General features: G+C 34.5%; 1 protein-coding gene across 1 annotated transcript in view; it reads right to left on the bottom strand.

The window, feature by feature from the left end:
• Nucleotides 1-26042, bottom strand: part of MSR1 (macrophage scavenger receptor 1) — a 74234-nt gene extending 48192 nt beyond the window's left edge. Inside the window, exons 1-5 of the mRNA XM_046648624.1 lie at nt 25961-26042; nt 14814-14920; nt 12207-12320; nt 6201-6613; nt 1483-1669 (exon numbers count right to left, since the gene is read on the bottom strand). Coding sequence (XP_046504580.1) covers nt 1483-1669; nt 6201-6613; nt 12207-12320; nt 14814-14916 — 817 coding nt within the window. The 5' untranslated portion in view covers nt 14917-14920; nt 25961-26042. The remainder of the gene's footprint in view (nt 1-1482; nt 1670-6200; nt 6614-12206; nt 12321-14813; nt 14921-25960) is intronic.
• Between the last annotated feature and the right edge of the window lie 303 nt (nt 26043-26345).

Consider the following 26345-nt stretch of genomic DNA (forward strand, 5'->3'; position numbering starts at 1 on the left):
CAAAGAGATCGAAGCTGATAATATTTCCAAATTTATGATAGTCTTAAATATGCAAATATAGAAAGAAAAAAGTGCCAAATGAATAAATTGTAGATATAAAAACACAGATTAGTGAAATTCCAGGTATTAAAGACGAAGAGAATGACAAGCATTTTGGTGGCAGTCATTTTTAAAACAACAAGGAAAGCCAGAAGCCAGGGGAATAATATCTTTAAAATACTAATAGAAATAACAAAAATAGCTGTCAACCTAACACAAGTATGTGCACTAAGACAGTTTTAAAGATCAAGGATAATATAGAAAAAAATGAAATCAAAAAGTCTCACCACCAATGGGCTTTCACTAAGCGAACCTTCAAAAGATAGACTTTGGGAAGAAGAAAAATAATTCCAGAAGAGACGGCTGAGACGCATTTGGAAGGGGGAAAAACTGGTAAAGCCATGGGCAAATCTAAATAAATATTATCTGTATAATGTAAGAAAAATAGTATTGACTAAATTATTCGTTTTAAAAAACCACATAAAATAAAAGTGAAATGTGAAAATAGGAGGAAACCAGGGAAGGGGGTCATCAGACAGAGCATTTTAAGTTCCTTGTACATTTTAGGATAAAGGCGAAGATAGCGATGAACTTTAGATTTTGTTAAGATACATTTAAAGGGCAACTATCAATAAAATAGGAATAGACTATAAAGTTTTCAAAATCTTTTTTGGTGCCTCTGGTGGAGAGAAGAATTCAATGAGAAAAATGTCAATCAATCCAAAAGTCTACAAGAGAGGAAAGCAAAAGGAAGAAAGAACTGGACAAAAGCAGCAGAAAATAAGGTGGTAGAAATAATACAATGAAAAGAGGTGGTCAGATTGCACAATAATAATAACAATAGAATTAATGTGTTCTTTACAAGATACAAAAACTAAAAAAAATACAAAAAGGTTGACAGTAATATGGAAAAATATTTATAATGTAATAAAAGCTAGTGTAAAACCATATATGATGTATATATTGATTAGAAATTCTCTAAGATTTAATTCACCTTTTTTACTAACATGAACCGAAGAATTTGACAAATTCTTTGTTATTTTTTAAGAGTTCAAAGAACTATTTACTTAAAAATATAATCAGGTAAGAAGTAAGAAAGAATCTGGAAGTTTTGAAAAACAAAATTAACAAACTTGGTTTATGGACAGGTAGAGACTTTGTGCCTTACAGAAAATTTGTCTGCAGTACATGTGGGATATTTTGAACAATGGCTTATTAGACTTTAAGAGCAATTTCATTTTTTATCCCTTTCTGTTCAAAGGATACCAGGATACTGTTATCTTACCACGTCTTGACATGATCTCAAGATTCTTTCCCTTGAATATTTGTAGTAAAAATTTGTTCAAAAACTATTTTAAACCTTAGGATTTCAAATAGCAAATCTCTGCATATATCAGTACATTTTAATATGTCGTTTTCTGGAGGGTTAAGAAGATGTTTTACCTTGAATTAAAGTGATATTTTTCAATGTCTGAGAATGCTCCCAATCTTTCACTCTGAGATCATTAGTGATGTTATTCAATACTTTCACTTCCCCTTTTATTTCCTCCTCCAAATGCGCTTGCTTTTCTCTCACGAACGTAATTTCTGCTGATGCCTTGTACACACGCTCCTCTAATTGACGGATCTCCTGTGAAACATAAGCAAGCACCCACAATTTCGGTCACACACATAATTATCAAATATGCACATTTAAGAAGCCCTGGGAACCAAGTTTTTAAAAAACACACATTATAGGAATATTATGGCATAAGAGTATAGAAATTAGAGAACTGTTTTAAAATAGTGATTCTTTCATTTGGAAGCATTTCCTCTTTTGACTGAATGGCTGAATTGTCACACCCTCTGCCAAAAAAAATTAGTTGAATATATCTAAGGTATGCTTCTATTCCCAAATATATATATGTCAAAATACTAAAAATAAAATAAAATAAATTAACTTATGTGGTTTTTCATTTATCTGAAGTGAAATTTCTTTATATTCTACTTAAAGTAGCAACATATTCTAATTCTGTGAATTCAATAATTTGTGTATTAACTGTTTTATAGCAATAACAAAGTTTGATGTCATAATTCACAGTGGTAATGAACATTAAGGATAGCTTTGCATATTCAATAAAATCTCAACTAGCATATTAACAATTAACAATATTAACAAAACTTTCCATTTTTATTACCTTTGTATCTGAGGTTTCATTATTATTTTGTGTTTTCAAATACATTTCATTTTGTGTATATTTACATACATACATGCATATATAGAGAGAGATTATGAATAAGAGAGATCATGCTACATTCTGGAATATGCTTTTATTTTTCACTCAATAAGATATTAAGGATGATAACCTATTTAATATTTAGAGGCTGTTTTCTTTTCTTTTCTTTTCTTTTCTTTTTGAGGAAGATTAGCCCTGAGCTAACTACTGCCACTCCTCTTCTTTTTGCTGAGGAAGACTGGCCCTGAGCTAACATCTGTGCCCATCTTCCTCTACTTTATATGTGGGACGCCTACCACAGCATGGCTTTTGCCAAGCGGCGCCATGTCGGCACCCGGGATCCGAACCGGTGAAACTGGGGCGGCCAAAGCAGAACATGCGCACTAACCGCTGCGCAACCGGGCTGGTCCTAAGACTGTCTTATTTTCAATGATTTAGTGGAGTAGTATTTTTCATAATTTATTTAAGCTTTCTACTGATAGAATTTTGAGCTGCACACTTTTTTTTACAACTTTAAACAATGCTGTGGTGAACACTATTATATATATATATATATTTATTTATTTATACAAATGGTTCTATAGGACAGCCTCCTGGAAGTGGATCTTATCAAAGGGACTAAACATTACAATTTTTGCTCAGTACTGCCACTCTGCCCTCCAAATATATGATATCATTTTTTGAATCTTACTAATTGTGTGTCAGTGCCTGCTTTTGGCACCCAGATACAGGGTACCAACAATGTATTTAAGTTTGTAGAGTAAGAGTAGACACGTTACAAATCATTGTTACTTAATTTGCTTTTCAATTATGCTGAAAAATATCCGGTCATAAAGTTTTTGACAACATTTTTCTTTATTACTTTTCCCTTCAAGCGTGTTGCTTGGTTTTCTTTCGGGTGTTGGGCTTTCTCTTTCCAATGCATGAAACCTTCTTATCTCCTCTGGTGGATGGGAGGTTTTCTGTCTCTCTCTCCTACTTTTATTGCATCCTCTGTCTTTACTCTATGTTCTATACTTTTCTAAGAACTTCTATATTTAACTGATGGATTCTCATAGACGTAAACCAATGGTGTATTGTTCCTTAATCCAGGTATGAAGAGAAAATTACACTTTCCTCAATTGGGCTGGACAAGTTGAGGTGAGAGGGTCAAGACAGAGTGTAGAACCTTTGAAAGGAGATGAACGTGTACCAGATCTGTCTCTTCAATGGCACTATATTCAAGCAGAGAGACTTAGCAGTTGTCACTGCTCTAACTGTGCCTTGCTCCAACCCAAACCTTATCCTAGATTGGAACACCTCTACCTTCTACTTCCTCCTTCCCTGAATTTTTGGCATTTTCCATACAATGTGGTATGATGGTGGAGTAAGGAGAATGGATGTTTGCGGAACACAGCAACATGATAAATACACTTGGCTTAATTTCAATGGCTACAAATTGCTGCAGGTGTGGCGGGTAGCTCCAGATGTCCACAGAGCAGAGCTGAGGGGTCTAGCAGGTGATTTTGCTACCTAAAACACAGGAATTGCCCATGTTTTTCATACCTAAAGCTGAGGCTGCCTTTTTATTCCCTTCTTTGAAAACTGCATATGGTGCTCACATTAGCTAGATTTCACTTGAAATAATTTTTATTAGAAAGAGGAAAACTGCATTTGATTTTTTTAAAAAAGTCCTACATGGCATCCACACACACCTTCCACAGTCTACCTTCAGCGGCACTGCTGGAAACAGGCATTTGATTTTGCAGTCTTACAGTTCTTTCTATGTACAACAGAGACAGTAAATTCCACCTCTCTTATTATTTTGTCCCAGTATTCTTCTTTTTTCTTTCAGATTAATATTGTTGTGCCCTTGATAAGTATTATGCTGATATTACTTATAAATCTTTTCCTCAAACAGTATTTACTGATTCAGGCATTCGTTTAATTGACTTATTTCTGCATTGGGCTAAAGATTCAAAGATGTAAAAAGTTGTTTAAGCAATGAGGATGAGATTCTGAATATTATTTTCAGTGAGCAAATGCGTAAGCACATACACACACACACGTAAACTAGCACTGGTCTGGTTTCTGAATCTCTACAAGTGACTACTGCCTTTAAAAAGAAATAGCTTTGGAAAAAAACTTACCTTTGGAAGTTCCTCCATTCCCTCGTACCTCCACTTCTAATGCTGGGACCCCCTCCAAAACATAAGTCCCCTCTATCCAACTCAAACATCTCACTGATCACCAGATTTTGATTATTTCCATTAACTATCACTTCAAACATGTTTAAGATTTCTTCTGCCTTCCAAATGGTTTCCAGTTTGGTTTCAACTCCTCATTTATGTGTGTTCACAGGTATTCTATAGTCTCTGCTGGATTTTGGGCATTACCAATATCAAATATATCCTTGCTCTTCCATCGTGTCCATCTTCTCTCTCCTCACCCTGTCTCACTGCGCCTCTGAGCCTGTTTCTACATAAAGCAAAATTTCTTCTCCCTCCCTCTTTCCCTCCAACTTAGTCACTTTCTACTCCTATAACTGACTTTTTCTTTTTCGCTGTCTCCCCTATTCCCCAATCCTATGGACAATTTCTTCTTTGTACATTTTCTCTAACCCCTCCATAACCCAAGTCCTTGATATGCCAACAGGATTTGATATGCTTAGATACTATTTAACCATGTGGGAAACACTAACAGTCAGGTTTTGGAAGATGTGACATGGAATGGAAGCAGAGTATCAAGGTTGGTGTTGGGATGAAATTCACCAACACAGTCCCCATATTTAAACAGCAATGCCATTGTCTTCTGACCCTTTAAGATAAGGACCATGTAAAAATTCAAAAGCTCTGAGTGATTGCACCTTACAAGTAATAATTCATAAAATATTCTTTCTTAACCTGTTTAGTCTATTCTCTACTGAATAATTTAGGTGGTTTTCATCTGAAGTTATAACTTTAGAGGCTTCCCTTTGCTCCATATTGATGACATCCATTTTTAAAAATCACTACTGTGTGATATTGTACCTGTACAGAAAACAATTTTATTAATTAAGAATGGGTCTATTCAAGTGAAATCTACTACAAAGATGCCAGTGTTGCTTAACCAATGGTGGAAATTTGATAGGTTTCACATTAGTTATGATCTTAGGTCTTAGATATTTTGTAATACAAAGATTACTTTTTCACATGAGTTGTGAACTTTTCAACAACAAAAAATAATACAATTTTCAAATAAGTGACTTGCTTCTTAATTTCCTTCTCATCAATACAAAATAATCCAGAGGGTTGGCCACAGAATGGTCTAGAGCAGAGGTGAGAAAACTGTGGTCCCCAAAGCCTAAAATGTTTACATCTGGCGCTTTTCAAAGAAGCTTTTGCTAACAATTAGTCTAGACTATGCCTTGCTCTCTTGTCTTGTGCATTTGATCCTATGACGATAAGATGTCTACATTATTCAAAATTTAATTCATTAATTATAGTTATCTTTACACAGAAAAACATGTATATTTCTTGGGAATAACAAAATAAATTATTTTAAAGTTTAGATTTTGTAGGTTATCCGTGTAAATTAGGTTTCCATTCCTTTGATGATCAAGAAATTTGGGGTCTGTTGTAAAATTTACAAATACAGAGTACCTATGTCTCCAGATATGATAAGATAATTTAAAAGTTATAATTGGTTTAGACAGTCTCAAAAGACATTCTAACAGGACTTATAAAATTAAAATACCTTTAAAAAGTCTATATCCAATGGAAAAAAAAATCCCCCTTGTGTGGAAATCTGAAGAAGGCACTAGGTAAATCCATTTGAAAACTTCTGGTAAGATTGCCAGAGGAATCAGGGTAAGGAGGATGATACTGAAATAGGGTTTGCAACTTTTCTTTTCCTGCGCTGTCTGAGGAGATAGGATCAGGATGGATTCAACCCCACCATGAGATCTTCCAATACAAAAACTCTTACCTCTTGTTGTTTAAATGTATTGTCATGGACTTTGCCTTTCACTGTTTCAATATTGAGTTGCAGATCAAGCAAGGTGGTATTCAGACTTATTAATGACTTGGAGATCTCATCTATTGCATTTTCATGTCCCTGGACTGAGGAAACCAAAGTACTCAGCTGGAGAAGAACGTCATTAAATCTTTGATCAGTCATCACACTGAAATTTTGGAAATGCTCTGAATCTATGAGATTGGCTTCTGTGTCTGAAATAGATTGTATTCTCTTCTCCATGTTGCTCATGTGGTCCATAACAACTTCTCGAAATCTCATTTCATCTTCACTGTGATTTCCTTTTCCAGTGAGAGTTTGAGATATATCATTTGCATTAGTTGAACCAACTGTGCAATTCTTCATTTCCCACTTCAGGAGTTGAGCTGCATATTTAAGTAAAAATAAACAGGGTCATGGCCTATATCCTTAAATGCATACACCATTCCATTTCTTATCATTCCATTCCATACCATTTCATTCTATTCCATTCAAACATCTTGAATACTTTCCTAAATCAGGTATTTATTTTAAATATACAATGTATGAACCGCACTGGGCATATTGCTGAGAGAGAGACAGTCTCTTTTTCTCACTTTACATTAGAATTTATTTCAGAATTAAGTCAATCTTTCTGAACTGCCGCTCATATGAATCGTCTGGGCCTTTGGGTTTGGCTTTGACGGTAAGAGTAAATTCTACAGATTATGAAGTGCGTTGTATCCTACTCCTCAGGTCTGTTATTAGGATAAAATGAGATAATGCTTAACACAGTGTCTGAAGCGAGCATGTTGAATACGTTAGCTATTACAAAGATAAACGATGACGATGGCAAAAACAATATGTAGCAAAAGTAGAAGAATTAATGTCACCTACTGTATGAATCAAATGTTGATTCAACTTCCTCATCTTATCACTAAGCTAGCAGAGAATTGTCATTTTCACTTTATACAGGCCTAATTTACAGCTAGTGAAGCAGAAAAATGGACAAATTATTTTACTCTAAAAATATTCCTTTTATAAGGCTCCTCTTTACCTCTTATAAAATATATATTCATAGCAGAAAATTTAGAAAAGATGAGTAACAAGGAAAAATAATTTACCATTAATCTCACAATCCTGAGTTAAATGCTAACATTTTGGGGTATGAATATCAAATCTGGTTCTCTATTGCCACTATCATATTATTATTACAAAAGCAAGACTATATTTTACATAAAATCTGAAAGCTACTTTTTAATTAATACTACATCACAAAGACTTTTGCATATTATTTAATATTGTTTTACAAAAATAATTTTAGTAAAAGTAGCTTGTATTCTATGTATTGATCTGCCAGATTTATTTGGCAAAATCCCTACATTTAGTTTGTCTGTCTCCACTAATATATTCAATGTTTTGATGAAAAATTTTGTGAGTAATTATTTCCCAAAGAAAAAAATTCTAATAAATGATATTTTGGGGACATACAGAGCTGCTGACATATATTTCCAAATGAGCATATGTTCTCTAAAGAAGCTAATTATCCTTCTGAAAGGATCTAGAGCAACATGTTTACAGTTTCAAAAAATGAAAAGCATAAACATTAACTTTGAAGATAAAAATACAAGTTTATACACAATTAAGAAAATGTTAAACACTATTGTATCACTAATGAGCGATGGTTAAGATTTTGTCGTTTTTTCATCTTTCTCTATATTTTTCTATATTATTTTTACCTTTTATCTACATATATATCAACCTCTTATTCACATTAGTTTCAATGCATATGATTTCCCATATTTGACCATTATCGAGCAATAAAGGAATAATTTTATATGGTTTAAAAATATATCTACATAAGCAGCTATATCTGATCTGTCACTTTTCTTAACACAAATGATATGGCAGTAATACCAGCTTTAAAGGTTTTTGAGAACTAGATGAGATAACGCATGAAAAACATTTCCCTCCATCCTGAGCTGAGTGTACCTCTGATATGAATGAGAGCTCGATGTTTATACAGGAGCAAGCTGCCTGATTCTGGAATCTCGCTCCACTCCTCAATTACTAGGTGTGCTACTCTGGGCAAGTTACTTATCTTCTCCTTACTTTGGTTTGCTCAAAGATCTAAAAGTAATTACTACCTCAACAGTGGTGCCGAGGATAAATGAGATAAGGCATGTAAACTTCAAAGCACACAGCTGGCACACATGAAAACTCTCTTCAAATTTAAGTGCCTTTATCCATGGAAGATATTATCTTAGTTATACACTGTCCCCACCACCTTTACCTAAAGAAGCTGTTTGATGATAGTTGCTGCTGTAGCTATTATTATATTAAGAATAAGAATTAAATATATATACAATTAAATCCCAATTTTAAAAAACACATGTCATAGTCTCCTGGTTACATTCTTTTTAAAATTACTTGAATTAATAAAATATGTGACCATATTTTGATATGATCCACAACAGAGGCCATATTGAGTATGTATTATTTTATACCTGATTAATCAAGAAAGTGAACAAAAAAGTATGTGTTTTAGTTGAATCTCATCACATTTATTAAATTAAATGTGGGGAACAAGCTTTGGCTGGACAGCCTCAATCATGCATTCATCAATTCTATGATTTATTATTTACTAAGCACCGACTAAGTAGAAAGCACTGTTTGAGCAAATCTGGGAATATAAAATTGACTGGAAATGGATTCTGAACTTAGCAATCAGAAACCCAAACTAACAATTTTTACAAAATTATCTCAAATTTGTCCCTTAAAAATTTTCGTTATATGCTGATTATTGCATTTTGATTATTGCATTTTTAGGCAGCAGTTAAGAAGTCATGTTCTGGAATAGAACTGCCTGGGTTAGTAATCTTGCTCTTTCCTTTATAAGTTATGACCTTGGACAAGTTAATTTGTCAAAGCTTCTTTTTCACTGTTTGTATAAATGGGATACTAATAGTCAGTATTTAAATAATTAAATGAGCTAATACAGTGCTCAGATCCCTTCCTGGCACACAATAAGCATTTGAAAACTTTCAGCTTTTTTGTTATTATTGATATTTTGGATTCAATATCTGTGACTTATCCATTTTCCAATATTGATAATTAGGGAGAATTAATATTGTGAAATAGAAAAAAGTGGTGGGAAGTTGGGTGTTCCAAAGAGCACAGTAGTCTCTGTGCTTTATTTTACTAGGCATATTGATCTAATTACTCAACTACATAATTTTACTTTCACTGGAAACAATGAAAGTGTGGACATAAAAGACTGATTTGACAAAATGTCATGGGACCAAGGGTTTTTATTCAATATCAAGTTCAATATGAGTTGACATAAAGGGTACATTTTGCTTATAGTTTTAAAAATACAACATGGCTTGTTTTTCCAAATCCTGAATGAAAACTAATTTAATCTTTACCGTTGTTAAAATTGTTTAACTCTGTATCACAAATCTAGGTAAAGAATGCCAGAGTTCATATTTTCAAATGTTCCCTTTGTTCATTATCATCAGAGAGATGGCATTTTGTGACTGTTCTATTTCCCATAGGAAAGCGACAAACTTTTACAGCTTGTGCAAACACCTAGGCAGAGAGTCATATTTGATTTTATAGATCACATTTACTTTTTCAAGTTGGTAATATCCTATCCTTCTAAAAATTTTATATTATTTTGAGCTAAAGAATCTTTGATATTTCAGTAACAATTTATATGCATTAATTCCAGATTATATTTTATTGTCCAGAGACATTATTATGTTGTTATAACGTGATAGTGATCTAGTAGCTTCTTTAAGAAACGGTAGCATATGGAGTAGAATTTATAATGAAGTAATATCTTTCAATGTATAAGACATTTGAAATTTAAGTAGAGCATTTATGTATGACATTTTATTTCATCCATCAATTCATTTCCAAAAGAGAGTAATTTCTATCATTTTACACACATATTTTGTCTATATTTGTAATTTTTTGATATCAAGTAGAGCTACGTATTACAATCTAGTTCCTTTTTTGAAAATATTTTGATCCACAACTTAATTGAAGTTGTAAATGGAGTGTCCATGTTTATTATTCAAATACGATAGACACAGTGAGATCTGTTCCATATTCTGGTAAATTTGGGTGCTAATGTGAACTTAAAAGATTTGAACATTTTCAGCTTCTTGTCCGGGCTTTATAGGTATCTGTTGTAGTTTTAGAAAACAAAACTACTTCAGATCAATCATTGCCAACTCGAGAACAAATGTATTGACTTGGTATTTTTGAATAGCCCAGAGACTTTGAACTTGGTTAGAACCCTGAATGCTTTTCAGACTTTTGTCTGCATTTTGCATGGGCCTCTTAGGAAGAAGTTGTGTTCCCTAGGGTTGCCTCTGCGGACAATAGTTTGTATAAAAGTAAAGAAATTCACCCAAATTCTAACTGGTTTATAGCTAATGATCCCAAACAATGAAACTTCTTTCAGTTATGCATTTCAAACTACAGATAAGCATATACATGAACAACATACAGATAACTTTAGTTCATCAGGAAGTTAACTGTTTACTGGCAGACACATCAGGTCCTTTTCCTTAGGATGGTTGAGGTTGGTTGGTTGGTTAATCAGTTTAGTTTGTTGTGGTTGGTTTTTTTGTTTCTGTTTGTTTTTAATGGTCAAAATAGGAGTTAATTTTTACCTGTGGAAAATATTTTCCTGGATAAAATTATGGCCACTCTGTTTAGTATTTTATTGGCCAACCATATTTTGTTATTAAAAACCCAATTACACTGGGAGATAGTAGACCATAGAGTTAGGAGTTAAGAGTCATGAGTAGCAAGACCAGCTCCACTACTGAGCGGTCTCATTTTCCTTTTGTGGATAAAAAGGTTAAATATATGTCTACTGAAGGGTGATTGTAATGGTGTCTTAAGATAATCTGTGGAAAGTTTATAGCCCAGTAAATACTCAAAGATGATAGTATTGTCACCACTGTGTTGTTTCATTATCATTTCTTTGTTAACAGAATTTTAGCTGTGTTGGAGTATTCCTTTAGGTTGCCTCTTAGCAGGGGAGGTTTATCCCTGTATTTAGGAACATTTTCTTGTTAAGCTGATTAGTATGCACTTAAAAATGTATCTTACTCCTGGCCTCTCTCCTGTGAGAGCATATGTCCAGACATTTTGCCAGTCAGAGAGAAGAGGAGAGCGACAAGGCATATAAATTCAAATACCAATCAAGTCCATCAAAAATGCTACTGAAGAGAATGATATTTATGGATTTGCTTGAGGTATATGCAAGCCATCCACCCCTGTGGAAAGCCTCAAATCTATTCCCAATTCAAGCCTGACTCTCCAAAGAAATATGTACCTGGAAAATATGTTGAGCCCGCGTCAAGTGTTTTCTCTAAAATATTTTTTAAGAGGATGATATCAGGTTATTTTTAGAGATGTTTTAAATAATAGCTTTATGAAACATCTGACTATATAAACTATATTGATACCAACGAGGTGTAGGCCAAGATTTTACAAGGTCTCCTCTTTTTGAAGACTTATAGGAATATTTCATTTGTCCTCAATACTAAGAATAGAAAAGCTTTTCCTGAACAATAAGCTTTTGTTTATAGTTTACACATTAATGTAAATGATCATGTTTATATCTTCACATTGGTAACTAGAATACTTAACATGAAATTTGTGATCCACTGCCAGAAATATACAGGACTTCAGAGGATAACATATTTTTGTAATGATCTAATCTTTCCCATCTTACCTTCACACACCTATATTTTTATCTTAATCTTTCATTTTCTATTCTGTTTCTTTTCTTTTCTTTTTTCACATAATAACTTTGCAGAATCTACTTTTTCATTTAATAAACTTGAGGAACACTTTGTGACATGAAGTTTCCCTTTTGAATCTCCCATATTCAAAAGATTGAATGCTTCTTTTTGCCTCTACAATCACTAATTCACAGGATAGGCGGCTGAGTTTCAGAACTCTAGAATACTGTACCTGCCACTACTCCCGTGATGGGTACGAGAACTGCGAACACAAGGAGATAGAGGACAATCAGGGCAGCTTTGAAGGACTTCAGTTTCTCTTGAAGGGCAGCGCCATTTTTGGGATCTAAATAAACAAAATCCAAACCTACTGTTAGAAAATTCACCCTTATTTAAGATTCTTGTAATCTCCAATTATATTGTCACTACCAAGACTATTAGAATAAAAAGGGAAAAAAATAGGTCCTTGCTTATTTGGGAGGAAGCAAAAACGACAGTCACAGAAAAAGCCAGTACAGGCGTAACTATGGACATTTGATTTACTTATCCATTCACGAAACATCCATGACAAAGTTACTATCCTCTGCAAGTTGTACTTGTCTCATTTTGGGGCATTTAGTTGGCAGCTTTAATACCGTCCAACATACGCAAACATAAATTTTATTCTTCTGTTTCATGTGGGAATATATTCTGAGTGAAAATAAAATTACTCAAGTAACTATATAATTATGAATTCTTTAAGATTTTAAATCAGATAGAAATTTATTTTTGATGATAATTATGCAAATTTTCTTTTCCAATCCATCTCACTAATTTTTTATTTGGATACCTCTTATAATCTGAATACAATGTAAAAAAAAAAAAGAAAGAAATGAAATAAACAAAAGTTTTCACATTTTGAGTAAACTTTGGAATGGATCAATGAAGCCTATCCTCTGGATATTTCAGCACATATTAATATTTTAGTATTATTCATTTATATGGAAGAGTGATTCATATAATGGGATGCTAACTGTGGAAAAGATAATGATGTAGGGGGAATCTTAGTAGAAGAGGAAGATACTTCTCTGGTTAGGTGAATAAAACTTCCATTAAAAACTTCTTTCCTATGGCCATTGTTTATACTGCTCAAAGAAAAAGGAGTAATTTTTTTCTTTTCCTGAGGAAGATTTGCTCTGAGCTAACATATGCTGCCAAGCCTTCCTCTATTTTGTATGTGAGTCACTGCCACAGCATGGCCACTGATAGACGAGTGGTGTAGTTCCTCGCCAGGGAACCCAACCCACGCTGCTGAGGCAGAGTGTGCCCAACTTAACTGCTAGGCCACCAGGGCTGGCCCAAAAAAGAAGTAAATTTTGTTTTCAGGTTATAAACTCCTAAATTTAACACAAAATTTAGATATTGTTTAATAATGTTCTATGAGAAAGTGAAAGGAAAAGGAGAGAAAATTTTTAAGTAAGGAAAAGAAAAAGAAATAGGAATGAAACAATCTAAGGAAGGAGAAAAAGAACAACCCACAATACAAGCAAGCTGGGATGTTACATCTGCCAGGTTGATTAAGCCTAAAACCCAGGAGTCATCTTCTCTCTCATCTCCAATTTACAATAAATTCTCAGTATTCTGCCATTTAAATAGTTCTCAAAACTTTCTGTTGCCTTTTCTAGGTCCCCAATGCCTCTGTCCTCCCTCACCAATCTCTCAACAGCTCCACCACCTAACAGCTTTTACTATTATCTTTTTTCCTCTGTGTCATGGTAGTCACATTCTCTCATCCACCGTTTGCACAGCACACAAGATGCATCGTGCCTTGGGTTGTAGTCTGTATTTCAGGTTTGTCTATGTAAGAACTCACATATAATCCTATAACTTTGTATTTGCTGCTTCCTCTGACTGAAAAACCTCTATGGTTCCTTCCCCACTCATCCCATCCTTTTGGGGAAATGCTTCATTCTTTAAAAGTTAGCAGAGCTATAAGCCACGCCATCCTGCTGCCTTAAAGGAGCCTGTGCAGATACAGCTGAGCACTGCTTCTATGGAGCCCCTGTAACCTGTGCCAAATCTCTTTCAGCACTGTTGTGGATTGAGCTGTGTCCCTCAAAAGGATATTGTTGAAGTCATAACTCTGGTTACCTGTGAATGTGATCCTATTTGAAAACAGAATCTTTGCAGGTGTAATCTGGTTAAGATGAGGCCACACTGGATTAGAGTGAGCCTTAATCTAATGATTGGTGTCCTTATAAGAAGAGAAGAGGACACATAAAGACACAGGCAAGAAGACCGTGTGAAGCTGGAGGAGGAGATTAGAATGATGCAGTTATAAGCCAAGAAACACTAAGAATTGCCAGGAGCCACTAGAAGCTAGGAATAGGCAGAGAAGGATTCTTCTCTAGAGCCTTCAAAGGGAGCATTACCTTGCCAGCACCTTGACTTCAGACTTCTGGCCTTCAGAAGTATGAGAGAATAAATGTCTGTTGTTTTAAGCCATCTGATTTGTGGGAATTTGTTACAGCAGCCCTAAGAAACTAACACAAGCACTGACTACCCATGATTTCTAAACATTCATGGTGCTAGGGTCACAGTCATCCCCAGGACCTAGTCCAGTGCCTGGGAAATCAGAGGACTCAATCAATATTGTAGACTAATTTAATCTATTACAATGCTTCCTTACTTCAAGTTAAGCTTATTTTCTATTCTGTGTCAAGAGAGGAGAAGACTGATTTATCCAATGAGTATTATTTTAACATTTATACACATTTAAGGCAAGTCTCAAGATTATAATTTTACATTATGTCAATAACTCTAAGGGCAACCTCCATGGGCACTCCAACCTCCTACTTACTCGGAGGAAGCAAAGCTGTCATTGAGCGAGCATCAAACTTCACAGATTCTGTACAGCTGTCAGCGTCCTCTGGTTGATCAGAAAAGCTATCCCACTGCTCCATACTTCTATTAAACACATGGAAAAATATATTATTACACACGAAATGGCTAAGGACCTTTGGCATAATGTTTCAAGTTGAATTTTATAATTATAGCAAGGAAACAAGCATAATTAGTTGGCTAAATTTACAAATCTGCCATATAGAGCCATAAATTAAACCTACCCATGACTTGTAATTTTAACATTAAAATACTTAACGGAACCTACTCCAGTATATTTCTACATACAAATGTGTATCTATTTGTAGGTGTGTGTTTTTTGAGAATGAAAGGTAGTTTTTTTTCTTAGCTAGAAAAATATTTTCCCAAGTGACAGAAAACAACTGTTTAGCTGAAAAGAAAAAATAGTTTCCCTTAGAACAAACATATGTGCAAAGTTTGGAGAAATATTTCCTGTGACCTTTTATCAGAGCTTCATGAGTCAGTTTTCCTTTTGCCAAGGCATCTGTTTATCATTTTGGAAAGATGAAGTCTAGTTACTAGATTAGGAACAACAGGAAAAAGTTTTTGATTTCTTTTTTTTTCCCTTGTATTTATATATTTGTTCAGGGCTTTTCTCATTATACACTGGCAACATCACAAAAATGTCCTTGTACCTTTTTAAGCACAATCTATATTCTATGACATAATCTATGCCTGTGTCTCTTTAAGATGCATCAGAATCGTTTGAAAGACTTGATTAAAAACAGATTGATGGGCCTCACCCCCAGAGTTTCTGATATTTGGGGTGAGGGTCATGAATTTGCAATTTCAACAAGTTATCTAGCAACGCTGCTCCTGCCAGTCTGAGGACCCATTTTAAGATCGTTTTCAGTCAAAAGAAATTGTATGACTTTTTCTTGGAAAGAGTTGAGTTCATTTGATTGATAAATTTAGCATGAAGCCAACATCTTCTGATCATTTCTTATTTTCTCTAATGCTAAGTTATGGATTTAACACAGCCGTAATTGTAACTGAGTACACTGGCAGCTCCAGGACACCAAATTCACATCTTGTCCAGGAAATGAAGGACAATCGTTCGTATGCAAATGCTCATCCTGCCTTGGGGAGAGATATTGACAAGTAAGGATGTGACTCAATTCCTGTCAATATATTGTTTTAAATATTATCAGGAGATTCTTTACTTTGCTGTTTGCAATGACAATCTTTGTACACGTATCATCCTATGGATTGGCCGGAGTTTCTGTAAATCCTATTGATCTGACCAAGAAGTGTATTTAAATGTTTGGCCACTGTGGAGGAAGGGGGGGAGGGGGAAGGTATAGGACCTACCTCCTCTTTTCTTAGGCAGAGGCAAAGTGAAAGAAATAAATAATTATCGGGGAAAATTGACCATTATAGAAAACTAAATTGGATAATTCAGATCCAACCTCTATTGCCATTTCTACCTTTTGAATTTACTCTACTATTTGATTTGGATGACAGTTTTACTTTCCAAGCAAAACAAATTAACAATTTTTTTTTTTTTTTTTTTTTTGCTGAGGAAGATTTGCTCTGAGATGACATCCATACCAATCTCCCTCTATTTTTTAGTATACGGGCTGCCAGCACAGCATGGCCGCTAACAGAGCGGTGTAGGTCCACACTCAGGAACCAAACCCAGGCCACAGAAGCAGAGTGTGCTGAACTTAACAAGTAGGCCATGGGGGCTGGCCCTCAAAAAAACAAAATCTTAAAAACTGAGATGACAATAAAGCTTAGTTAAATTCATTTTAAAACTATAGTTTAAAGCAATTGGGACTATGTGACAAAGATTTTTAACTTTGAGCTCAAGTTTATAAAGGATGGGCTCACAAAGTATACATTTAGATACACCTGCTATGTAACTAGAAATCCTTTCCTTTCAGTCAGCTTTCTGGCCCCTTCTGCACGTGTTTGATGATGGCTTTGGTCCTAATATTTGAGACATTATGACTCCATTTTCACTTATACACAAAAGAAACATCTCTTATGTTACTCTCTTCAAGATGTGAATATTTTTATTAAAAAAGTGAAACCTATTGAAGCTGGCAAATCTCTCTAGACTGTGAACTGCATAAGAGAAGGGACATATCTGGTTTTGTTCAATGTTATATTACCAGAGCCTAAAGCAACCAGGAATAATAAATATTTATAGGATGAATGATCTGATTTTTTTGTAAGACATTAGTGTCATGTAGTTGTTTTCTTTTTGTTTTTTAAACAAGATGGATATTGGGAGATACAGGGACCAAAAAGCTGTGCTTCTTTTCATAGAGAACTTTTTGGTAAATAGGTTTTGCCCATAATTTCAGATTTTATTTTTCTATTCTTCGTTCTTACTCTTTTGATAGTTTCCTGGAACAGGAACCAAATCTTGCGGCTGGGTGACTATGTTCTGCTGTAGAGAGACTGCCACTCCCTCTAGCCTGTTCCTATCAACGTTCGTTTTTATTTTGTCAGGTCCAATTGACAACCAGCTATGGTCACATCCCATTGTGGTCCTGAAGGGAACATTCCTAGCATTGTGGCTGGAACAATTCCCTTTTGTGAAGGAGTATCTTAGTTGTGTAGGATGTTTATCACTCCTGGATGCCACCCACTAGATGTCAAAAATGTCTCCTAATCATTATTTCACTGCTTCCCCCCGCAAATATCCAAAAACTTCAGCCCCACACAGTTCCAAATACCCATCCCTCTTTGAGAACCACTCTTCAACCTGCATCCTCAGCGTGAATGGACAGTCAGGAACTGTCTCTCTCTCTCCCCGCGATATTTGCCTTGAGCAATCTGACTGTTAACATGTCTTTAATGAAGATTTGTTTTCATGAAAAAAAATATCTTCATGAGCTTTAGCAACAGATTCCTCAAATTGTCTTGGAGGATTTCTCTCAAACCACTCCCTCTGTGTTTAGCCCTTTAAATACATATATTACAGAACTTTGTCAAAGCGTATAGGAATGCTTCTTACAGAAAACTTAAACTTTTTAATATTTTAAAGAGAAAAGAAAGTGGCAAATCCAGGATGATCATTCACTGATCTAATCTTGGCCTCAATAAAGCAGAATGAACATTATTTTTGTCCATATACTTGCTCAGAAACTCCACATGTACTTTCAAATAAATTTGCAATTTAGAACCCACACAGCCTCCTTGGCTTAAAGGACTTTTCTTGGGAGAAAGAAAGAATCCCATTGGGTTTTTTTAGGGGTCTCTAGAATGCTAGATGCTACATTGTAAAAACAGAAAAGTGAATGATAAATTTTGGGATATTTTCAATCAATGAATTTAGGATAGAAATACCTATCTCTTCACATAGGCCAGTCCAACCAATTCCTGGTATGAGTCATTATATTAAGCATTGTGCAAGTCACTAGAATGCCAAGGTCATCATGTATAGAACATTCTCAACCACCAACAATTTTCTGCATTAATATGAATGACTAAAATCTTCATAAATAATCTCCTGACAATGTGGTATATATACACACAAAGCACAGGCATAGTCCAAAAGAGAGTGATTAACTCTTTTGGGAAAGTGGCTAGTTAAGATGGGAATACAGAAAAGATAACAGTTTATCAGAATTTTGAAAAATGAGCAGGAATTTGGAATAAGAAAAATATTCTAGGGGTGGAAAATACGTTAAAGAGCATGAAGGCATGAGGAACATGGGAACCAGAGTGGATCAGCATCATGGAAGCAGGAGCTCTGGGCAGAGGGCCTAGCAGAAGAGGCCAGAGGAGAATGTAGTTGGGGGCATCCTACTCATCAATTTCTTCTTTCATTCTTCTGATTATATAAATCAATCTGGCTTTCACAACCTACTCCAAAAATAATATTCAAGATATATCTATACAGACTACTATCTTAGCGTGTACACGAAAATTAACTCAAAATGGATTAAAGACTTGAATGGAAAACCTGAAACCATAAAACTCCTAGAAGAAAACTTAGGTGGTATGCTCCTTGACATTGGTCTTGGTGATGATTTTTTGAACCTGACAAAAAAGAAAATCAACAAAAGCAAAAATAAACAAATGGGACAACATCAAACTAAAAAGTTTCTGCACAGCAAGGGAAATCATCAACAGAATGAAAAGACAACATGCCGAATGGAAGAAAATACTTGCAAATCATATGTCTGATAAGGGACTAACATAAAAAATATACAAAAAATTCATACAATTCAATAGCAAGAAAAACCATTCTAATTGAACAATGGATAGAAGATCTTACTAGATATTTTTCCAAAGAAGATATACAGATGACCAACGGGTACATGAAAAGATACTCAACATCATTAATCATCAGGGAAATGCAAATCAAAACCACAATGAGATATCACCTCACACCTGTCAGAATGGCTATTATCAAAAAAGACAAGAAATAGTAAGTGTTGTTGAGGATGTGGAGAAAACGGAAACCTTGAATACTGTTGGTGGGAATGTAAATTGGTGCACCCATTATGGAAAATGATACAGCAGTTTCTCAAAAATTAAAAATAGAACTACCATATGATCCAGCAATTTCACTTCTGGGTACTTACCTGAAGAAAACAAAAACATTAATTTGAAAAGATATATGTATCCCTAGGTTCATTGCCACATTATTTACAATAGCCAAGGTATGAAAACAATCTACGTGTCCATTAGTGGATGAATGGATAAAGCAAATGTGGTGCATATATACAATGGATTATTATTCAACCATAAAAAAGAATGAAATCTTGCCATTTGTGACAACATGGATGGCCTTTGAGGGCATTATGCTAAGTGAAATAAGTCAGACAGGGAAATGCAAATAATGTATGTGTTATCTCTCTTATATGTGGTTTCTAAAAAAAAAAAAAAAGACCAAGTTCATAGATACAGAGAACAGATTGGTGGTTGCCAGAAGCAGAGAGTAAGAGGTGGGAGAAATGGCTGAAAGAGGTCAAAAGGTAAAAATAAATAAATAAGCACTTAGAGCCCAGCACATAGTAAGTACTCAATAAATGTTACCTATAATAATTTCATCATAAAAAAACAGAAACTGTCCCCTCTATATCACTTAGAGTGATTTAGGGAAAAATTTATGTGATTAACCCATTCCTCCTGTGTTTTAGTTGAAGACAAAATTATGTTTGCAGGTATGTTTCTATCTTTTCTGTAATCCAACACTGCACAATCCAACTTGCTTTCTTTGGCTTTTAGTTTGCCAGAAAACTAAAGATATCACCTTCCTTTTGCAACTGTAATAGTCTAAACAGGCCAGCTGCCTTGAAAACATCTATCCGGACTTCTGTTTTACCTTTATCATTTTAGCTAACACTGTGATACAATTTAAATGAAATCAAATCTTGATGGAAATAGGAGGGAACAATCTCAAACAACCATATCGCTACATTTCTCACCTAGAAACATTTGAAACTGCCTTAATAGTGAAATGACTGGGGAATGTAGGATCTTTAATGTAAAGGGGGATTCCATTTTTCAAAAATGAAGATGTACCTACACAAATTAAGTAATAAATTACTCTTTGCTTTGGCTGCAGTGGTGTTTATATTACTAGTGATAAAATGCATATATAGTCATTAAATACATTTTTGGTTATTTCACTCTCCCCCTGAAATAGAGATTAAGCTCAATTTTGTTTTTCTTCAGGCCTCTAAGCTTTGATCTGTCTTTTATGGGCTTATATAGATGATAATAAATGTTTTGTAGATAATTGTATTTCATACTATTGTTTCTTTGGGTAGATTTATTAAAATTTTGAAAAAACAAACCCTCTAATAAACCTCTGTGAGTAGATTACCCTAATTGCCCATATCCAGTGTGTATAAAACCCCTGAGAGGTGTGGAGGGCTGAAAGGAAGATGAACACTAAAATCTGTTGAGTGGAATGATGACTGAAAAATATTCCTCTCAGTATATCACATGAAGTTTTGTTTGTTTTCTGGGGCAGCGTATAATGCAGGTTGGTTCATCATGAACTATATGAAATATTGGTACATTTTTTTCCAGAAAAAAAAAGGTTAGGTTAATCATAGATGGTGCTGTCACAGGACTGCTGGCATTTTCTCTTGTCACTTTCTTTTATTCTTAGTCTCCATGCTCTTTCTGAGAATGACGTCTACTTCTATGGCTTGAACTACTACCTGCATACAGACCAAGCCAATATCCAGCTCAGATCTCACGTCTCAGAATCAGATTTTTTTTTTAAGATTTTATTTTTTCCTTTTTCTCCCCAAAGCTCCCCAGTACATAGTTGTATATTCTTCGTTGTGGGTCCTTCTAGTTGTGGCATGTGGGACGCTGCCTCAGCGTGGCTTGATGCGCAGTGCCATGTCCGTGCCCAGGATTCAAACTAACGAAACACTGGGCCGCCTGCAGCGGAGGGCATGAACTTAGCCACTTGGCCATGGGGCCAGCCCCTCAGAATCAGATTTTTTAAAATAATACAACTAGCTAAAATGGTAAATTTTCTACATCAACCTAACTTTTCTTTTTCCAGCATTTTTGGTGTTGGTATATCATCCATTTATTATTATAATCATTTATTATCTTCTATCTAATGTGTAGTGGAACATACATGATACAGTTAGGCATATGACAATACAGAAGTAATATACAGGCACTAGAAAAGCATGATCACTCAAACCAGCAGCCAAGGCCTTATTCTTGATCTCTCTCACGCACAAGACCCATATCTGATTGCTCAGCAACTCCTGACTTCCTCAGAGCCATGCCTTCCCAATGTTTGGGTTTCAGCTCTTTTTTCTCTACCCCAGACAGGCATCTTGGATAGCAGCAATGTGATAGGCAATTAAGGGGAGAATCCAAGAGGCATTAAGAAAAGAAGGAAATTAAAAGAATTGATGAACAAGCATCACAAGTAGGACTTTAACAAAGAATAGGAGAAAAAAATCAAACAGTAGAAAGTATTATTGAGGAAAAAAATATGGGGGACGTAAACTTGAGAACAAATGTATTTAGTGGGCAAGTAGAGGAAGACGAACTAGCCCTAAAGATAAAGAAGAACCTTGGACACTATGGGAGAAGAGGAAGTCAGGGTCATGAAGAAGAGAAAGGAATCTCAAGGCATGCAGGGACATCCATATCTTGCCACATGTCTCTGAGCTGTTTTATGTACGGTAGAGGCAGAAGCACATTCTTGAGAGATCAAGAAGCAGCCAAGGTAAAAAAATGAAAGGCCTTGAGTGTATACCAGAAATTTGGTCATGCTCATGCTTTTCTGTTGAGAAGAGATACTGAAGATTGCATTGAGATGGTACCTTGAGGAGAGTTAGTTTCCCTGCTTCTTATTCCTCCTCATCTCCCAACCTATTAACACTGAAGTGTGTCAGGTCTCAGTTCTTGTCCTCTTTCTAGCTTTACTCACTCCCTTGGTAATCTTCCAGCCTTATTGCTTTAAATACAGTTTCTAAAGCTGATGACTCTTCCACCTCTATCTCTTGCCCAGATCTCTCCTCTGAACTCCAGACTTATGTATGCAACTACCTAGCAACATGACTACTTGGATTTCTAATAAGGCCCAAATCTAGGAGCTTCCTTGTCCCCCACCCTCTCTCATCCTCCACATCCAATCTATCACCAGATCTTGTTGGTTTGTTTTCAAACCCTATGGAGAAACTGATTGCTTCTCATCACCTCCTCTACTACCATCCTGACCCAAGCTCCATCCTCTTCCTCACCTGGACTATCTTAATAGCTCCCTAACCGGCCTCTCAGCTTCACTCTTCACTTCCGGCTTATTCTCCACATGATGTCTTGAATGTTCCTCTTAAATAGTCAGTCGGATCTTGTCACTCTTCTGCTCAAAATACCTTCCCATCTCACTCAGGTCCTAACTAAAACCTCATTCTCTCAGGCAGATATTTCTGGGGCATCAGATTTAAAATTGCAACCTCTCTTTTTCACTTCCTCTTCTCTTTCCTGGCTTGATATTTTTCCCTCAGATCTTATCCCCATCTAACATGAAATATTTTTTCCTCATTTATCTTGTCTATTGCTGGCCTCCTTTCACCCAAATTAGACCCATGATTCAGGAGTTTTTATCTCTTTGGGTCAATGACCAGAGAGTTCCTGACACTCAAAACGTGTTCATCACATACGTAAATACATTATGAGAAATCACATAAATAAATGAAATGCAAAATATTTTGTAGGATGACTGGGTTTCATATCTGGGGTTGTGCCTCAAGAAAAGTTCGTATTTTGCTAATGTGGGGATTTAAAAAGTTCTGTTACACATTGGGTAATAAAAGGTTTTTCTCTGCATTGTGTTAATAGGAAGCGGAAACAAAATATTTGATCCCTAATGTCCCCACTTTGCCTCCACGGTATTCATTAGATTTACTAGATTACTTCAGTTCTTTACTCTGATCATTATCATTTTAATTTTTTTAGTGACGTTAGAGAACACACATACATGTGAAGTTTTGTTAGCAGTCAGTGAACAATTCACACAATTCAAATGAGCCTTTAATGTCATTTCCAAAGGTAAGAGAAAAAATAACTTGACATAAAGTTACAATTCTTACCAAAACGCAATGCGCTGACAAAGGATTGAGAAATCTTTTGAGTTAGGATAATCTATTAAAAGCATGTTCTCATGAGAAGTGAAACACATCTGTGCAACTTCAGCTTTTTATAAAGTGGGTGAAAAGCTTACAGAAGCTCCAGCAGGAAAACAATAATGAAAGAATTTCAGTGTAAACCTGTTTGGAAACACAGCCTTTATTTTCTCCTGTTTTTACTACAAAAACATTATAACAATATTACAGATAATTGGGGCAAAATTTCTATCATTCCCGTCACCCTAATATAAGAAAAAATGCCTTCATTTTTCATAGGAAATTTGAGTCTTCGTCCACATATATGTTACATAGCTGATATCATAATGTACATTATCATTTGACCTTATATATTTTCTTTAAAATACTATTAATATTTTTATATTTCAAATGATTTTTTTCAAATTTAAAATGGGCTACATAATAATTCATCAAATATATGTATCTTATTTATGTAACCATTTTCCTATAATGCAATTCTTTTTGAAAAATTTTTCCCCTCTTCTTTGGAGGCAATGTTTTACTAATATAGATGATGATGTTGTAAATATTTTCATAATTCAGCTTTCTTCTTTTGAAGTGTTTCTTTATGATAATTCACCATTTGTTGAACCACCAGGTGTCAGGAAAACTATTTTAAACTTCTTTGAATCTACTGTCTGATTGCTCTTTAAAAAGATCTTAAATATTTACAAAGATTCCATTCATAAGAGTATGACAGTTTTAAACCAAATTCACCACTAGTTAGTAATAATTATTCAGTAGTAATTATTTTAGAGTCATTAGATTTTGATAAGAGTTAAATGATATCTCAAGGTGGCTTTATTTAGCATTTTTTATTATGTGGAAGAGATATTTCCATGTAATTGTTTATTATTTATTTTTCTTCTTGGGTTTTTGTTTATTTATATCAATAGTTTTTACATCCCCAGGTGATCTTTCTTTATATAGATGTGAAAATTCTTTATATGTAATAAATACTGTACATTCTTTCTTCTAAGACTGTCCCTATTCAGATTTATCATCAAACTCTTAAGGTTCATATCATCTTTACAATTTGGGGTAAATAATCACTGTGTAACTTTCCTTATTGTTTAAAAACAGAGACTTTGATTTTTTATGAACAGTTAAAAATATATATGAAATGAAAATAAAATTAACGTATTTGTCAAGCCAGTGCCTCTTCACAAGAGGGATTAAGGTAAGAAATGGAAGCGTCCATACTGTGTGTGATGCCACTCATGTTCGTCCTAGGCAGTGAAGAAGGCAGAGCGTCCATTTTTAAATCTGAAGTCTAGATTTGAATATTGACTATGCTATTTCCTAGCTATGTGATCTTTGGCAAATATTTTAATTTATTTGACTGCAGTTTCTTTACATATGTAAAATATGATTACATCAATTGAAAGAATTATGAAGATTAAAAATAATTTTTGTAAATTGCCTGGTACATAGACAACTGTCAATGAATGACTCACCATTATTTTAAAATGTCAATTTTTTTATATGGATTTTTAAAATTTTATCCTCACAGCAGCTCCGTGAGGTACACAGCAGTATTTTCTCCATTTTACAAGGTTAGGAAACCAAGACCTAAAATGTTTAAGTAACTTGCTAACGTTGTACAACTAGGGTGTAGGGGAGCTGATTTGAATGTAGGTGGTGTACGTCCACAATAGCAGCTCCTAATTACTGCAGAAAACGTAATAATCTCATTCTATGACTTTTCTATCACTATTCTCACGTGGCAGTGAGAATGCTAACCCTGTTTGATGCTGTGTAAATCTTACCTATTCTTCAAGATGAACCTAAATGCTAACATCTCCATGAAGTTTTTTTTAATAGTCCTTTCTCCCCTTGAAGTAATTTTGGCCTCTCATTCATTCCCATGTTAGTTATCTATAGCGCTTTCCCCCTACTTAAGGTGCTCAAATTATATTACACCTATTTGTCTTAGATCACAAACTCCCTGAAGACAGAGACTGTATTTTATTGTTTGTATTCCTTCCTTACATCTAGCTCAATGAAGTGCATGCAGTAAAGGCCCAGCCAATATTTGCTATATGAGAAAGTAAAGATAATAAAATGTATTACGTTAAAGCCAAAACTATTATATGAAAAGTAAGGAAATGAAACTAATTAAAATGGTTAATCATATTTTGAATAAAGTCAATAATTTTTTAATAAAATATGAACAATTACATGCCAAAAATTTCTTGCTAGTTCAACCAACAAAGTATTTAGTATATTTCATATATATTTATGCACACACGTTTTTCACTCACAGAAAACCTTGCAGAAATCTCTATTTTTCCTCATTGAAATAACCAAATCAAATTATTAGTAGTAGGATAAAAAGTTCTACCATAAATTATGGATTTTATATATATATATTTATATATATATATCACATACACACACACACACGTACACAAACACACACAGACACAGAACAGACTTATATACTCAATGGAAGCAATTTGGGAAAAATATTAAAATGAACTTCTTTTACCGTTTATCCTGAGGACAGCAGCAGTGATTTATCCACTTCCCTCTCTTTACAAATGAAAGCTAAAATCTTTATCACATAGTATTTCGCCATCTGGTTCATGAAGAAAGGAAATGACACATTTGTGTGTTGAAAATCTTTCTTAACAATGTATTTCAATAGGACTCTCATCAATGTACAAGTTTGCAAAATCTAAATTTGTCGGATAACTCATTCCTCTTTCTATCTAGGATATCATAAAAAAAAGAGAAGTAAAGTGAAAAGAAATGAGGATTATTGTAACAGGGTACATAATATATGGTAGATTAATCTTTCACTTTTTATAAGATATGAATGCCTTCTGTAATATTCTCATTATCTATTATCTTCTATTAATCTCATTATCTTC

This window comes from Equus quagga, chromosome 22 (genome assembly GCF_021613505.1).
Source record: "Equus quagga isolate Etosha38 chromosome 22, UCLA_HA_Equagga_1.0, whole genome shotgun sequence".
NCBI lineage: Eukaryota > Metazoa > Chordata > Mammalia > Perissodactyla > Equidae > Equus > Equus quagga.